We start from the raw sequence: 18,945 nt of genomic DNA, 5'->3' as shown, positions 1-18,945 counted from the left end.
TCAATGGTCCAAGGTTTATGGTTTGTCACTTTCACTCAATCTCTCTCCACATATATAAACAACATGTTCTAAGGGAAAATCCATTCTTGCAAAATCAGAAACTTGCTCATATCCTAAGTACAAGTCTCCACCTCTCAAGGTGCTCTCAAGAACAAAGCTACAACAAACTGAAGGATCAGATTCAAATCACTGAAGATGTCTTAAGTCCTTAGGTTTGTTAAGTCTTTGTCTTTTGTTCTTTACTTGTATTCCTACACTACTTTCAAAAAGTGTCATAGTAGGACAGATCTCAACCTTTTGTTATTTTGGTTTTTTTTGGCTAAAGTTAGTCAAGGTTGTTTGGGTTCTTGGCTAGAGTTAGTCAAGGTTTATTGCTTTGCAATAGGGTTATTGTAAAGGGCTTACAGTAGAGTTATTGTAAGGGGTAAGAGATTAAGAGTTTAATTCCTAGGTTTTAATAGGTTGTAATATGAAGTTGCTCAGTTTAGTGAAGTTGGGGTCGTGGTTTTCAATCCCTTGAGCAAGGAGTTTTCCACGCAAATATCTTGTGTATTTACTTTCCGTTTTAGTTAAGGGAACAGATAGAGAACCAGGTTCTCTACACTGTTTGGCGGACTCGTATATTCTAACAAGTACGAAGGAAAATGGTTTTATGGAAAATATTATTTTGGGGAATTCGTGATTTTCTTACTTATATTTTTGTGTTTGGTAAGTAAATAGAAAATATTATCACAAAATCATATATATACAATCTAGGCAAACACTATGGGGTTGGGGTAAGGTAGAGGCACTATAAGAAAGTATAGAAATCGCAACAATTTTTTTTTATATTTGGAAACAACCTAGTTTTATTGTTGGCAAATGATTTTTTTGTTGCCAAAGAATTTAATTTTGTTGTCATAGTATTGATTATTGTTTCAAAAAGTACTTTTGGCAACAAAAAAAAAAAGTTGTTACAATAACAGCCGTTGGGAAAAGTTCATGCAACAAAGTATTTTTTTTTTGTTGCCAAAAGTACTTTTTGCAACAATAATCAATTTATGGCAACAAATTTTTTTTGTTGCCAAATATATTTTTTCTTGTAGTGAGGTAGGGGTGTGGGGGTGGTGGAGGATGGGGTGGGGGTGGGGGTGGGGATGGGGATGGGGGTGGAAGGAGATGTGTTGGAGGAGGGGGAGGAGCGGAATGTCACTGACGGAACTTGTTTTCCTAGAGAAAATGTTTTTCAAAATATTTTAACCAACCAAACATAAAAAATTTGAAAAACATTTTCCTCCCTATACCGAACTCCTCCAAAAATGGTCATGTTGCTCGATGCTAGAGAAGAACTGGTAAAAACATTCAAGAAGCAGATAAATTAAATTATCATGGTATCTTAATAGGAAAAAAAAGATGTTGAAATTACAAGAGGTCAAAAATGTTCACATTGGAATATAATACATATCATGTTCTATGGAACCTACATATGTAATAATCCAAAAGCACCTTGACACTAAAACATGCCATGAGATGATCAGATCCTTCCTCAATTGTAATAATCAACCTAATTAATTAACTAGCAATTTTCTTGTTGGGATTTACTTGTAATTGATTCACAACATCACACCTGCGTCTCACCTCTCCCATTTTCCCTGTTTTTACTTGATAAACACTCACTTTCTCCATTGCATGAGCAAATGCTTTGAAAAATGCATCTTGATCCTTTGCATAAAGTTCCACAAATGGTTTAGTCCTTCGGTCAGAAACCATAGCTTGATCGGAAGCCAATAATCCTAGTCCCTTTTGCAAGTTTATGTAGTACATGTTATCGAATTTGCCAGGTGTCATCACGTCGTTGAACGCTGCCATATCCTTCGAGTTATTCCCGCATAGCTTCCGTAACGCTTGTGAAAATGTTGGGTTCATAGAAGGATCAAATTCTGAGGTCTGGCTGAATTTGAATATTCTCTTGCTAAATTCTGAACAATGTGAGAAACCAATTGTATGTGCACCCACTAAAGCCACCATTTCTTGCACATTTAAATTTTTCGAGGCAAACATGTTGATTATTGTGTCCATTGTCATGTTAGGCCTAGCAATATGTCCGTCAACATCTTTTGCGTATGATTCCAAGCTATCTTTTCGGCCGAGACGAATATTGTAAAATGGACCTCCAACCATGGTGATCAAGTCACGAGTCGCAACAGCTAAAATATCTGCACAAGATACAATGCCGGGGCATTGGAGCTCTAATGCGGTCTTGGCGCGTGCGACAAGGTCATAGGCGTCCCCTGGGAGGGATAGGTTGATATCTGTGTCGCGTTCGGCCTGGGCGAAGGAATTTGACGAAATAAGTAATGAGGCGTCACATCCTCCCACAATGCAGTCGTGGAAGAAGAGGCGGAGGGCGCCTGCCGCGGTGGTGGGGGCTGCGAGTTGCTTGTCCACGACAATTTGTTGGATGATTTTTTCAAATTGAGGACATGTTTTGTTGTAATAATCAACATTGAGCTTGGATTCTGTTAGAGAAAATAAGGCTAGAGTTGAAAAGAGGAAAATCGAGAGAAGTGGTGATGCCATGACTTCTGAATTGAAAGAGTTGGTGAGAAAGCAGATTGAAATGAAATAACAAAAGCTTTTAGTGGTCTTTTTTTTTTGGATATTTTGGGGCTAGAGTAAGTGGTGTAAAACTATTACGTTCAATGACGTTTGAAATTTGAGATGGGCAATATTTTGCATGCAACAAACGTAAAATAGAGGTGTAAAAATTGTTTAAGACCCGGGGTTTACTCTTTCCCTTCTAGATTTTCCTTGGCATTAGTAATAACTTATGTTTTTACTCATCGACGGTATAAATATGCACAAAAAGTAATTGCTTAAAAGTCAAATGATGGTAAGTGTTCGCTTTAAGAATAAGTTAATAACTCAATCAAAGGGTAATTAAGTAACTTGTTACAACCGGTCAAAGTAAAACATTTAAAATTAAATTTTGTACACCATCAGTAAAAATATTTAACATCTTGCTGTAAATATTATTTTTTGGATGGACTTGTTGGTGCATTGTTATAAAATAGGGTCTAGGAACTAGGAAGTATTCGATGTTTAGGATTGGTCTACTTGAAGTCTTGAACCATTAGTGCGGGCTCGGCCTATTAGGATTAGAATTTTTTCCCTAGTGTAAATGAAAATCAAAAGCATAATTTTTTGAGATAATTACACCCCGTGTCAATTAGGGTAGCAATGCTACCAAAATTGACCCATTTTTTTTAAAATCTTACAAAAAAAATGACCTACTCCCTCCTCCTCCTCTCTCTGCACTCACTCCCACCTCCATCACTGTCACTGCTCCACCGATCTAACTCCAGCGAAGCAAGCCATCTCCAGCCAAACAACGCCCAACGATCTGACCAGATTCGCTTTTTAACGTCGTCACCGGTCAAACTCTGGCGAAGCAAGCCATCGGTCAGATCTATATTGTTGTAGATCTGACCGGATTCTCTTTTTAACGCCGTCACCGGTGACTTTTTGTTTTTTAAATGTTAATTGTATTGTTATAGATCTGAGCAAATTCGCGTTTTTTCGGTGACCTCCATGAATGCCGACGAGTGCCCTTTTGGTGTATATGGTGGTATATGGGTGTATATCGTGGTATATCGGTGTATATGGTGTATAAATATAGTGGTTGGTGTTGCTCCGGCGTGATCTTCGGCGATGACTGGTCGCAGGTGTATATGAGTTATAATATTGTATAGGGAAATATACATGACATCGCAAACTATTACTACTAATTATGTTTAGTATCTATAGTTTGAATTAATTACTTTCAATAGCTAATAGTTGTATGGTAATGACACTTATTAGCTATTAAAGTAAAATAAGTTGAACACATGTGTATATTCCAACTCTCTAAGTCAAATACTCTCTCTTCCTCTCTCTCCCTCTAACGTCTTCTCTCCCCCCTCTCTCTCTCTAACGCCTTATGGGAAATCTTCTCCACTGCTTCTACGTCTCTCTCTCTCTCTCTCTTTCCTGGTGGGTTGTTGTAAGACACCGTTGACTCCTACTGTCTTTGTCGATGGCGGCGGTGACGATGACTTTAGATTTGGGAAGAGATATCAGCGAATTGGCAATTCAGAGTATAGAAATACTCAATTTTGTGACTAGTACAGTTCTTGGATTTTATTCTCAACAAAAGGAAGTACCTTTAGACTTTTCTATCATTAAAAATTAGAAAATGAAAGTGAGAACATGAATCCTTCAATGTTGGTGTTGATTTCAACTATTTGAACTCGGGGAAGAAGCATTTAGGGTTGCATTGACTCCCATTTTTGCGTGTTTTTGTAGTTGGCATATGATTTCAAATTTATGAAAAAATCTGGAAAGGAAATCTTCTGCGCAACTCAAAGTTAATGGGATTATGAAGATACAACGGCGGTTGTTGGTGACGATGACGGTGACAGCGGTGTTTTCGTAGATCTGGTGGCGTCGGTGTCAAATCTGGATGGGAAACAGTTCGATTTAGCCAGATTTAGTGTATTTTGTATTTTTGAATACACTTTATTGTCCAAATCTGACCGGAAAATGCACTTTATTCGCCTATATTTCGAAGATCTTTTTGTATACAAATGAATACAGTGAATTCGAAGTGTATTTTATTTCTTGTATCTTAGATTTGAGTGTATTTGTTTTTTTCTAGTGTAAAATACCATATTTCCTTGTATTTTTCGCATGTATTTCGAAGCTGATTTTTTTTGTATACAAATGAATACAGTGCATTTTTGAATATAGCTGAATATCCCTATATGTCTCTTTGCATATATGTAGTTTGAATACAATCGAATTTAAATACAATAAGTTGAATGCAATATCTTTTTGTATTTATGTTGTTTGACTACCACTGATTTTTAAATACAATAAAGTGAATACAATGTAAAAGTAGCTACAAATGAATATAACTGAGTTGAATACATTTGACGTGAATACAACTGAGTTGAATACATATGACTTGAATACATCGAAGAGAATTTTTAAATACATTTTTACTTACTGTATTCATGAATACAACGAGACCGTTTTATGAATGCAGCGAGCCATTTTATGAATACAACGGGAAAACAGTAGCTATGCCATGTAAATATTGAAACTGTAGCTATGAAAAATTTTAAACCCCCAAAGTGTAGTCATTTATGTAAAATACCCTATTGTATATGGGTGTATATGGGTATATATGGGTATTATAATATTATATAATATTGTATATGTGTTTATATATGGGTTATAGTATTGTATATGGGTATATCGGTTATAATTTCATATATGGGTATATATGGGTTAAAGTTTTGCGATGTAAGTTTTGGGCTATTTTTTTGCAATGTAAGTGACCAATTGTATATTTATGAAATTTCCCCTAATTTTTTCCATGACTTAAATTTTCTGTTGGGAAGTTTGGAATATTATTTGGTGTTTCAAATTATAAACTGTAGTACTTCTCTTCATCGTATTGTATGGCATTATCTTTCCTACGACACAACAAGGTAATTTGAACTTTTTAAGAGTAAATTTTAAATAATTTCCTTTGCCTCCTTCCTTCCCATGACTTTTTATACTTTTTTGAATTGCTTGTCCTTGTGCTGATGATCTACTAGAAACAACATCTCTACCTCCCAAGCTGGTAGAGATAAAGTCTGCGTACACTTTAACCTTTCCAGACCCTACTTTGTGGGATTCACTGGGTATGTTGTTGCCTCCTTCCCTCAGCCTTCTTTACATTAGCTTTCGCTATTTCAACGGTTTGTCCAAATTCTTGTGGATTAATATTATTACCCTTCTTCGCATCATTTTACAAAAGTGATCTCATTATTACCTACTTTAGTAAAATAACCAATGAATCACCTTCTCCTTTCACTAACCGCTACCATTCCTCCACCCTTTTTACCCCGTAGCCACAAAATCATCACCCAAACACTCTACCATTAAAATCATCCAAACACTACCACCTTTTCGCCTAGTCATGTAAAAATCACTGACCTCTACCACCATCATCTCTTTCTCCCTACTACCAAAAACCCATCACAGATTAGTACATGCATAGTAATGTACCGATTCGTTCCCGTTCCATCTGATGAGGTCCATTCCATTTGGTTGTAATTGGCATGTGCAGATTTGCTTGGTTGGAAATTGAACTTGCTCTACTAGCATATCCCTCTTCCTTCTCAGTCATGTTAAAAAATCGTTATCATGGTTGAGTTTTGCTGCCTCGTACTTTACTTCGGACATTTTTTGTTTTCACTGAGTATAGCACGACTGACCGCAAAAAATATTTCTATGTATGAGCAGAACCTGCTCTGATACCAGCTCTTGGGAATAAACCTACTAGCGAAATAATATTCAATGTATTTACAACTGAATAATAATGTAGCACCGTGATACGGTTCGAAAGCGCCTTCGATAGAAGTCTTCAAATTCGCTCACATTACGATCCCTTTCCGGAAGGAGCCATGAAAGCTTCTATGCTTCCGAACTTTACGAAAGGAGGCTAATCAACAAGAATAAAAAGAACAATAATGACACCAAGATTTTTATATGGAAACCCAAAAGAGAAAAAAAATCACGGGCCGAGAGAAGCAATTGATATCAAAATAATAAGGATTTTACACTTTGTATATTTGAGTAAAATACTTCAAAAACCACTACACAATCAAAAGAAATAACCCTCTTTTGATTTTTTCACCTCACTACAATACCGTTCACACTCTCAAATTTTCTTCACAAACTATTTCCTGTCTGTGTGCCTCACTCATCTTTTCTCTCTTTGTTTTTGATGTCTTGAAAGAAGTGAAAGAGCTCCTCCTTTTGTATGAGAAAATACTTGGGCTCCAAGTTGAAAAAGAGGAAAGCAAAAAGGAATTCAAAATTTATCTTCCACAAATTTTTACTTGCTCTCCAAGTTCAATTTCCAACCAAGCAAATTGGCACATGCCAATTACAATCAAATGGGATGGACCTCATCAATCTCTCCCTCCAGTTCCATTCACATGAAGGAGGTAGCACTGAGCTTCTAGTTTGAAGGCATGCCGACAAGTTCCTTGCAAAGTTCAAACTTGTCTCTTGATACCACCTTGGTTAGCATATCCGAAGGACTCTCACTTGTAGGGATTTTCTTGACCTGCATAGATCCGTCCTCTATCTTTTCCCGAATTCAGTGATATCTCACGTCGATGTGCTTCATCATTGTGTGGTACATGAAGTTCTTGCTCAAGTCTATTGCACTTTAACTGTCACAATATGCGACATGCTCTTCCTGATGCAATCCAAGCTCTTGAAGGAACCATTTAAGGCATATCATCTCCTTGCTAGCTTCAGTAGTGGCAATGTACTCTGCTTTAGTTGTAGAGAGTGCGACAAACTTCTGCAACTTCGACTGCTATGATATAGCTCCCCCTGAAAGAGTAAACACTACTGCAAAAAGGATCTTTTGTGGCAAATTTTTAACGGCAATATGCTAACTGTCAGTAAATTATTCTCGCAAGGCTATTTGTAGTGGCAATTGAATATTTGCCGAGAAATAAATACTCTTTGCTGGACAGCCAGTGTGAAGTCTTAAACTATACTTACTCTAGCCATGTGAATCGGGTTACATGTTTCAATTTGATCTTGTTATGAAATATCAGTTTCATTTACATGTAAACATTTATTTTAGTCGCTGTTACTAGCTTAATATTTGTGCTACTGATTTCTTTTCCTTCAGTTTTTCCTTCCATATGGATATCTCTCTGGAGGTACCTGCTCGGTTGTTACACGAACCAGGAATCGCGCACACTGAGTTGAGGAGATCCTGTGGATTCGTTTCATTGAATTACAAGAACTCGCTTCATTCTCAGGGATGTATACAAACTCTAATTAATTAGCCACGTGGTTATCAACTTTACTAGCTTTACTTGTTACTTGCTATTTTCATAAATTGTTTTCTTGCTCGCTGCCTAGTACTAGGCATCTAATGATTATTTGTTACTTACTGTGTCTTTTACTTTTGCTGAAAAGTTAGGGGTAATGCATCTAGTTTAAATTAATTAATCGTGTAGCATAACGAACTATTAATGTATTATTAATATATTGGATTAAGCTTCTTAGCCTAACTATTAGGCCCGCTAGAGCATTTTAACAATTAAGAACTAATTATGTACTTTTAAGAATTACTGATTACGATATATGGTTGCTTTGTCTAGATAACCTTAGAAAGTGTTAAGCTCATTTATAATACTTACTACTTAGTTTGTCTTGGTGGAAACTTTTAAGTTTTGGACCCGCATTACTATTACGACTAATTAGGCAGTAAGGTATTGAACCTTAGTCACTAGTTAGCTAAGTAATAAATCTGTTTTCGCTGGGAAAATCCTTTGTATTTTAGGCAGGTCTTTTATCTATACGAGTTTAATAGGATTGCTTAGTCTGAAGACTGAAATTATTCTCTAGTTTAATGTAGAACAACTCAAATTTTATTTAGTCTCAGGGAATCTATGATATAGAATCCGAAAGTCTAATTTGTAATGCAATGCAGAACCAGCCCCCATTAGATAATGTTGAGGTTATTAGTTAAGTAGTACGCTATTAAGAATCATTAGCACAACAACTATACAATAAATCCTGATTTGTTTAGGTAAAATTGTTATAGTGCAACTTGGGTTTATTCTGTCACTCTAAGATTATACTCTACAATTAGCATGCCAGCCTTGATTTTATGATAAATTCGTAGGTTTGAGGGTTAAAAAATGTTATGATATTAAAGCACAAGAATCTGTTCATTTGGAGGTTGTAGTTTCTTTTAAGATTTAAACCATGCTTACACACCCGTTCAAATGGGACTCGAGGCTGAGGTCATGGAACTCCTAGATAAGTTTAGCTTATTCACATTCTCAGAAGCATTTGGTTTAGAAATTAATCCTTCCTCTATGGTGTTAGGTGAGATATTGAACTAAGTTTCCTCCAGGTTGTAATTACTTTTAAGCATTGGTCTTTTCCATGTCTTGGTATAATTAGGGTATAGCTATATCTTTGATTTAAGGTTAGCATATTATGCACATAGGTAAGTTTGAGAGTATATAGATGATGCCCCTGGACTTATAAGGATTTAAGTTGGGAGGAATTTGGAGATTAATTGTTGAAGTCTCTAATTTCCACCTCCTGGACTTTGAGAAAGTATTATAATCTCCCATAAGTATCCATAAGCTTTGCACTGTATTTGATAAAGATTTTAGCTCTGGCCATATCTTGAATAATGTGCAAGCCATATATGGCTATGAGTTAAAATCTCAACTCAAACTATAAACTTCCACTCTACCATGAATGAACTGACACTGCATATTGCTGGGAAACAAATCGGCATGGTCAGGGTCCCAAATGATCCAGATCATCCTAGGTAACACAATTGATTTCTCTCTCTCTGTCTCTCACTCATTCATATATATATACATACATACATGTATGACATATACACACCTGTATATATATAACATCAGATTTGTGAAAAAGTAAAGTTGATTTTTTAGAGGTACACAAAATCCTAGATATGTAGTAAGGGATCTAAAATAGTCTATTATAGGATCTTGGATAATTATTTTAAAGAAAAATCTAGATATTCTAGAGTAGTGTTAGAAGATAAGGCTAACTAAATATTTTGTAGATATATCTACATAATTCTATCTAGAACCATTCCTAGACAAGTATAAATAGGGGTGGCCTTGAACATTTGTAATCAAGCCAAGCCAACCCCAATTGTAAGCTAATACTACCAATACAAGCCAATTCAAGTAAACTTTTCCTTTCCATAGCTTCCTTTTCTTTAGTTGAATCTTCCGATCTTAGTTAACGATCTTGGGCTAGCAGAAGGTCTCCCCGATTTACTTTTCTTCTGCTGTATTTCTCTACATAGTATTAGAGTCATAGCCGTAGATTGGCTTCTGAGTTTTATTTCAAGATTGGGTTAGTGGTAGATTCAACTGGTTTCTAAATGGATTTGAGCGGCCGTGTTAATGGACCGGGGATGGAAATGTTGAACCAGTCCAATTACAAGGTATGGAAGACATGTATGGAGTCATACCTTGTGGGTGAGGATTTGTGGGATGTTGTCAATGGAAGTTACACAAATCCTCCTTCTGAAGGACCGGAAAATAGCAGCACATACAAGAAGTGGAAGCAGATTAATGCAAAAGCGGAGTTCATCCTAAAGAGGTCCATTTCTCACAACTTGTTTGATCATATTATTAGGTGCAAATCAGCTCATGAGATATGGAGGACCCTCGATCGGCTATTCAACAAGAAGGATGAAGCCTGACTACAGATATTGGAGAATGAATTGGCGAACACCACTCAAGGTAATCTATCTATTGCTGAGTACTTTTTGAAGATTAAGAATTTATGTTTAGAGATCTCTTTATTAAACCCCGACGAGGCTATCTCCAAAGCACGAATGAGAAGAACTATCATTCGTGGTTTGAAGTCAGAATATATTCCTTTTGTTACATCAATTCAAGGATGGGCTCAACAACCATCCTTGGAGGAGTTTGAGAATTTATTGTCATCACAGGAGCTACTAGCCAAACAGATAGCTGGTGTATCGATCAAAAAAGAGGAAGGAAATGCCCTGCAGCTAACCGAAGGAATCTTAAAGTAAGGCAAAAGCAAAGTGGCTCAAGAGAGATGACGTATTCTCAATTCCATAAGGGTTCAAACTCGTCAAGGCAGAAGGAGGATTCTTCTAATCATTATGGTAAGAAGTCTATTAAATGTTACCGATGTGGTGAACTAGGACACATAAAAAGATTTTGCCGAGCCAAAGAAAGTAACATGGCTCAAACCGAGAAAGTTGTTGAAGAAGAAAAAGACTGGGGAAGGTGCTTTATATCTAAGACTCGAGCAGTAGATGCCTTAGCCTCCCTCAGTTTCGAATAAGACCGGATCATGGATTCAGGAGATAATTGTCACGCCCCGAACCATGGCCAGGGCGAAACACGGCACTCGGTGCCATACTGCATGTGACCGAGCGAACCACATGGCTTGCGGAATCATCATGAGGCATACATGAGCGGAAATATAGCATGAATGTGATGAGCTTTTATAAAACATGAGATGTCATAATAATTTAATGAAATACTTGTTTAAATCATAAATGCGGAAATAACATGAGTTGAACCAAAGATGGCTATACGACTCCGAGAGTTTGACATAAAATAACTGACTTGTCTAGTCTATGAAACCTCTATCACGAGTTTGACTGAAAAACATACTTACTGGGACAAGGCCTCCAGCATACCTTAGATGCATAACTAATCATAAAACAAAAGTCGACTAAACCCCGAATGAGATGGGGCTCACCAATAAGCTGATACGAATGCTGTCCTACTGAGCAGATGTGGCGTCCTGTATATCGGTACATGCATCGTGAAATGCAGGCCCCCTAGGCAATAGAAAGGGGTCGTCAACACTTTGAATGTACTAGTATGTAAAACAACTGCCCATGGTTTTCATGAATATAACTTGCTTGTACATGGATATCATGAATTATAGCTTGCTTGCATGAACTTGTAAAACATGTATAGTATTTTCTTGAAAATAGCATAATATATCATAAACTAGCATGCATGAACCCATGGAATGAGATACATGGGGTTTTTCATAGATTATGGACAGATTCTTAATAATCATAAAGAAATATTAAGAACTCAATTATGGAATTATAACAATTCATACATAATATAATCATGGACATGGACCTAGGATTATCATGAACATGGTATAGAAACCCTAGTTTTCATAAGGATTCATACTTTATGGATTAAGAGGCGTGGGGAAGAACAATGATGTTCCCACACGTAGATAGCAACTCTACATACCTTAGTCGCTCCAAAACTTGAATTAAAGACTTGAGCTTTGAAGAAGATTTCCAAAATCTTGAATTCTTGAACCTTGAGATGGGTTTTCTTGAAAACCCTAGTTTAGGAATGATGGTTTCTTGTTTAGATTACAAGGATATGTATTAGAATTGACTTGGAATGATTAGAGTAGGATTACCTTGGTGTTCTTGATGATGGAAGAGGATAGGAGGTCGTTCTAGGGTTTGAAGGAATGAAAAATAATGATTTGAACTGATATGGACGAATATATACTGTTCTGGAAAATTGGATTTTACGTCCAGCAAAATACTGGCCGTACTACACTGCGTCTCTTCAGTAAAATGACCATAACTCTTTGCACAGATGTCCGTTTGAACCCCATAATATACCGTAGGAAAGGTATTTAAAAGCTCTACAACTTTTGTCAAGGAAGTTTTCCCAAATTACAAAAACGTTTTGAAATACGGGCCATATTTTGAAATACGGTCCGTATTTAACGATGTAACCTCTAAGTGTCAAATTCCAGAATGCTCAGAAATCTTTGGTACCAGTTTTGCGACTTGAAATACGGGCCGTATACTGAAATACGGTCACTGTTCATGGGCGTAAACCATCATCTTACAACTGAAGAGGAAATTTCCAATTCCCACATTCTTTATCTGGTTTTCTAAGTCTAGGATCATGGTCAAAGCTTAGGTTAAAGGTACAGGGTGTTACAATATCTCCCCCTTGGGATCATTCGTCCTCGAATGATGAGTCATGGTTAAGAACGTGGCTGGACATGGCTTGAATACATGAACATGAAAGAAACATGACGTAAAACATAAGAATATGATCCTAACATAGGTGTTCATAAATATCTAGCATAGGCATGACATGAATATGTCGAATCTGAGTAGAATACTCCGGAGATATGTACTATAGGGTACATGAAAATATATCTATTTGAATATAGGAATGCACCTTACTTCTGATTGTCTTGTTAGCTGTTAATCATGATTATGAATACCTTAGCTCATCTTGTTCATTCTCGTGAGCGAATTATAGAGGACTAAGAGAAAAGGAATTATTGCTACTATTCATATAAGATAATTTGCTTTAGAGAATAGACATGACATGGTGCATTGTACATGGAGGACGTAACGTGGAACATGCGTACATGGGAACGTGATTCATATGGCATAAAACGCGAATACGTGAATAGCATGACATGGGACATGGGACATGGGTACATGAAAAACATAGCGTTCACATAAGTATCTGCATACCATGGCATATAGACTTGAGTTCATGAGCATTGAAGTAAGACTAAGGCATAAGTATGACTTGTGTGGAGCACAATTGTAGGCTAACTCTCGGGTACTCAGAGACGTAAGGCATGGATAAAACATTACCTTTAGGATTTAGATATACCGAAAGAATAGGACATGGTTCAACATAGCTTACTCTTATCACCGTGAGTAAACACCCTTGTTATAAATAAGACACATGAAAGAATGAATTATAGGCATGAATAATTCGTTTCTCGAGCATCTAAGACATGGGTGGAAAGTCACTTTGAACATAAAAATGGCATAGGTACTTCGGAAAAGATAAGGGCATCCTTTGTGCCAAGTTACTAAATGGTTTAAAACCTTAGCCAAAGAAACATAAGCACGAATTACATAGAATCATGGGTAGGACATCCATCTTGCTTCACCTTCATTATCATCTAACAACATCATTGTTACGATACCACTATAAGTGGGATGCATAGCGAAATGGATTGGGGAACGAGTATGTGGTAACATGGATATCATAATCATAGGGGTCAAGATCATCATCAGATTTGAAAATCACTTAGATGCTAGAACATGGACATGAGTATAAAAGCATGATAGATACGTAAGACCTGAATGAGGTTTTTAACTTTAGACATGAGCACACCAGAAGTGCCAGACATGAAAGGACATTCCCTTGCATAACTTACTATCGTATGAAGTCTTAATTCTTGTATCTTAAACGCGGAGTATCAATCTCTAACATGGGCATGATATGGGTACGAAAGGCACCAGTAGAGTACGTTTGGGTATTAGTACCACATAGTACATGAATTACTCTGGAATTGAAACCGTTATACCGTTAAAACCTGTTATTCGCTCTAGAACTTTATCTTATAACATAATTACCTAGTACTTGATCTCAATAGCATGACAAAAATCACATTTTACGCATCTTATCTTTACTACTTGAAACTGTGATCCTCTAACATAATCTCATTAACATCTATCAACTTACGAAACACACAATCTATATCGGCACCTTATCGCACGATCTCCCCCTTAGTTCAAAAGCTGACATTTAAAGCCTGTGGATCTCTCGAGTTAGCGATAAGTGGTCATCTAGTGGCTCTGCTAATTTCCTCTAAAATACTGACGACTCATTTCTTCCGCTTACTTCAAGCAAGTCTTACTTACTGGGAAAACTGGATTACTTAAATGAATGGGTTTCTAATGTACATAACTGGCATATTAGCTTTGTCAGTCTTGGGGAATTTTTTTTTCTGATAACTCTTAAAGGCTCTTCTTCTGTAGCTTGCTCTCTTACTGCTTAGATGGTTTTCTTCTTTCACTAATTTCTATACCTCAAATTTAACTTAAACCCTTTGGGTTCTAACACGCCTTCGGTGTATTCAGACAGTTAGCCACTTAGTAGTGCTAACTTGACTAAGTAACTTAAATCGTACTTCTACTAACTGTGCTGAAAATTTCTAATTCACTGTGTATATTCAAACTTACTTACTATGCTTCTGTTAACCACTTGCTAGCATCATATTCTTTAATTCTTCTCTGAGTACTAAAGTGAAGCATAAGGTTATTTCTAACTTCTCCTCCTTATCTGACTCTATTATGGGGTTGTATACTATCTTTTATGAACTATGGACATGGATCACACTTAGGAAAATTTCATCTGTCTCAAACAAGGAATTGGAACAACTAACCCCAAATTCCCTATACACTTTCAAAATTATATCATACTATACACATCAGGGATAAATACTTAATCACATAACCTAAGAGGGGATTGCCATATCTTTTATCTCTTAGTAATAGCTGCCTCTTGTAGTAACTTCCTAACGTCATCTCTCTAGGTCTGATCTGAATAAGCTTAAATAATTTAAAACTAACCCTAAAAAAAATTCAATATCGTCTGCTCGTGGTTTTCTTATTGCATCAGTCCCTTCCTAGTCATGTGCATAGATAATATGGCAAAACAAATATATATATATATCCTAGAAAAGGTCGAGACTTTCTAGTATTACAGGTGGTTGGCTCTTAGGCTATTTCCTGCTCAAAACTACCGTGGATAATTTATGCCTGCTGCGGTTAACTTCATAACATCCTACCTCGTGGGGTCTTAAATATGAACCATCACCCTTATACTATAACTCTATGGTCAATGAGTCCAAATAAACTTACTCTATAGGGTATATAACTTACGTGTGCTACCATACCGAAATTTGTCTTTCAAATAGTACTAACACCTGCTAAACACACCACGCACTATTTGGCAAGTCTTAGGTCTCGAATTTCCTTTTTGCCGCTTACACATTTGATACATTCAGAATTCGATGGAAAAAGAATGTTACTTACTGCTCTAAACTTCATGACACGAATTAGAATAATTCCTGATGACTCCATCTGAAAGCAACATATCGATAATGATTAGATTTACATCTCCCTCATCCGTTGAGATAAGGCGTATTCGGTAGAATGGGAAACAATGCACGAGTTCAATTTATTTGTGATAACAAAGCTCTATTGCACGATCTAGAGTTGAAAGAAGTGAGACAATATTAAATGTCTTGGTGGTCAACTGTTTATATGTGTGGCACGCACACACATATAAAAGTGAGCCCACTGGACACGGTTTCATAGACTCCCTAAGACACTTGAACCTAGGGCTCTGATACCAAGCTTTGTCACACCCCGAACCATGTCCTGGGCGAAACACGGCACTCGGTGCCATACTGCATGTGACCGAGCGAACCACATGGCTTGCTGAATCATCATGAGGCATACATGAGCGGAAATATAGCATGAACGTGATGAGCTTTTATAAAACATGAGATGTCATAATAATTTAATGAAATACTTGTTTAAATCATAAATGCGGAAATAACATGAGTTGAGCCAAAGATGGCTATACGACTGTCTAGTCTATGAAACCTCTATCATGAGTCTGACTGGAAAACATACTTACTGAGACAAGGCCCCCAGCATACCTTAGATGCATAACTAATCATAAAACAAAAGTTGACTAAACCCCAAATGAGATGGGGCTCACCAATAAGCTGATACGAATGCTGTCCTACTGAGCAGATGTGGCATCCTGTATATCAGTACCTGCATCGTGAAATGCAGGCCCCCCGGGCAATAGAAAGGGGACGTCAGCACTTTGAATGTACTGGTATGTAAAGCAACTGAATGAAATAACATGGGACATGAAATAATAATGATAGGAACTGAAACCTGGTCATGAACATGAATACATATGTATATATATAACATGGTAAAAATATCATAAGTACGGAGAGCAATAACTTATAACCGATCCATGGTCTGGTGCTTGCGTCTCGCCAGCAGAACACTCAGTCGTTGCCAGGGAACATGAGATTTAATAAAATATGAAAGGATCCAGTCATTATGAGAGATCGTCCGGGACATGGGTGGAGCGATCCTCATCCTACGGTGGCTACGTAGTTTCAGGCTATCTGAAGCCCTCCTCGGTAATTAAAGCAACTCCTAAAAACATGAACATGTAAAATAAGTGGCATTTGCTGCCCATGGTTTTCATGAATATAACTTGCTTGTACATGGATATCATGAATTATAGCTTGCTTGCATGAACTTGTAAAACATGTATAGTATTTTCTTGAAAATAGCATAATATATCATAAACTAGCATGCATGAACCCATGGAATGAGATACATGGGGTTTTTCATAGATTATGGACAGATTCTTAATAATCATAAAGAAATATTAAGAACTCAATTATGGAATTATAACAATTCATACATAATATAATCATGGACATGGACCTAGGGTTATCATGAACATGGTATAGAAACCCTAGTTTTCATAAGGATTCATACTTTATGGATTAAGAGGCGTGGGGAAGAACAATGATGTTCCCACACGTAGATAGCAACTCTACATACCTTAGTCGCTCCAAAACTTGAATTAAAGACTTGAGCTTTGAAGAAGATTTCCAAAATCTTGAATTCTTGAACCTTGAGATGGGTTTTCTTGAAAACCCTAGTTTAGGAATGATGGTTTCTTGTTTAGATTACAAGGATATGTATTAGAATTGACTTGGAATGATTAGAGTAGGCTTACCTTGGTGTTCTTGATGATGGAAGAGGATAGAAGGTCGTTCTAGGGTTTGAAGGAATGAAAAATAATGATTTGAACTGATATGGACGAATATATACTGTTCTGGAAAATTGGATTTTACGTCCAGCAAAATACTGGCTGTATTTTGAAATACAGACTGCACTGCGTCTCTTTAGTAAAATGGCCATAACTCTTTGCAAAGATGTCCGTTTGATCCCCATAATATACCGTTGGAAAGGTATTTCAAAGCTCTACAACTTTCGTCAAAGACGTTTTCCCAAATTCCAAATAAGTTTTGAAATACGGGCCGTATTTTGAAATACGGTCCGTATTTAATGATTTAACCTCCAAGTGTCAAATTCCAGAATGCTCAGAAATCTTTGGTATCAGTTTACGACTTGAAATACGGGCCGTATACTGAAATACGGTCACTGTTCATGGGCGTAAACCACCATCTTATAACTGAAGAGGAAATTTCCAATCCCTACATTCTTTATCTGGTTTTCTAAGTCTAGGATCATTGTCAAAGCTTAGGTTAAAAATACGGGGTGTTACAATAATACAATCCATCACGTGGAGAAAGAATGCATTGGTGTCATCAACAAAAAGTAAGAAGATTCTGAAGACGTTCAGACTGGTGATGTGGCAGCTGCCATCGAGGAAATCAACGAAGCAGATCCTGAAATTGGTAACAAAAGTCTGGACGTGGAGGATGTTGAAGTAGATCCTGAGCATGAAGTTTCTGAAACTATATATGACAATGGTGACCATTCTAGACAGAGCATTGAGGGAGTTATAGTGGAAGTTGAAGTCTTTGGTCAATCATCTGTCGTATTAGAGTCAATTTCTAGCTCAGATCAAACACTGGAAGTAGATGGAGAAGCTGACGGTCAAATAAATGAAGAGGTTGACCTTGAAGGCTCAATTTCATATGGAGATACAAGCAGTATGAATTTTGGAAGCTCTTAAGTTGACAAACAGTTTATCGAGGAGTTGGAAAGGGAATCTAGTGGTGGATCCTATGCTGGTGTTGAGGCTTCGAAGGAAATTAATGGTTAGATCGTCACTGACTTAGGTGCTTGTTCAGATAACACAATTGGCAAGGAGCTAAGAGAAAGGGGGAGTCTGGAAACTCTAAAACGTGAAACTCAGCATGGAGAGGATTCATATGAACAAATTAATGACAAAAAATCTTCATCATTTGAAGAAGCAAAAGGAGTCAAGAAAATACTGTTGAGATCTTCACCAAGGCACTCCCAAAAGCTTCGTTTGAGTTCTTCTATAACAAGCTCGGGGTAGTTTCCAAAAAATCACTTTAAGGGGGAGTGTGAAAAAGTAAAGTTGATTTTTGGAGGTACACAAAATCCTAGATATTTAGTAAGGGATCTAGAATAGTCTAGTATAGAATCTTGGATAATTATCTTAAAGAAAAATCTAGATATTTTAGAGTAGTGTTAGAAGATAAGAAAAATCTGGTATCATTGACTTCCCTAGTTATTATCCTTATGTATCAGTAAGCAGCCCTGTCTTGGACTTTCTTTCAGAAAAAACCCATATCCAAATTTTGCAAAATTCCCTAAGCTAAAAATGTTTGACAGTCCATAAGGAAAGGATAGTGTGTTTACTGCTTTTTTCTTCTTCGGGAAGGTCAACTTGGTTGCTGGATGTTTGTGACGGGAAATTTGCCTTCTACTTGTACGTT

General features: G+C 36.9%; 1 protein-coding gene across 1 annotated transcript; it reads right to left on the bottom strand.

Annotated features, from left to right (window-relative positions):
* Window positions 1–1,362: 1,362 nt before the first annotated feature.
* Window positions 1,363–2,664, bottom strand: LOC132642693 (peroxidase 6). Its single transcript, XM_060359758.1, has one exon. It carries the CDS (start codon window positions 2,557–2,559, stop codon window positions 1,552–1,554), a length of 1,008 nt encoding a protein of 335 aa, XP_060215741.1. The 5' UTR covers window positions 2,560–2,664; the 3' UTR covers window positions 1,363–1,551.
* Between the last annotated feature and the right edge of the window lie 16,281 nt (window positions 2,665–18,945).

The sequence above is a fragment of the Lycium barbarum genome, chromosome 5 (genome assembly GCF_019175385.1).
Source record: "Lycium barbarum isolate Lr01 chromosome 5, ASM1917538v2, whole genome shotgun sequence".
In the NCBI taxonomy this organism is placed as follows: domain Eukaryota; kingdom Viridiplantae; phylum Streptophyta; class Magnoliopsida; order Solanales; family Solanaceae; genus Lycium; species Lycium barbarum.
Note: the sequence above shows the minus strand (reverse complement) of the source record. Positions and strands in the feature narration are given on the sequence as shown.

Coding starts and splice junctions, on each gene's coding strand:
- LOC132642693 (XM_060359758.1), bottom strand. CDS start 2,559: ATGGCATCACCACTTCTCTCGATTTTCCTCTTTTCAACTCTAGCCTTA.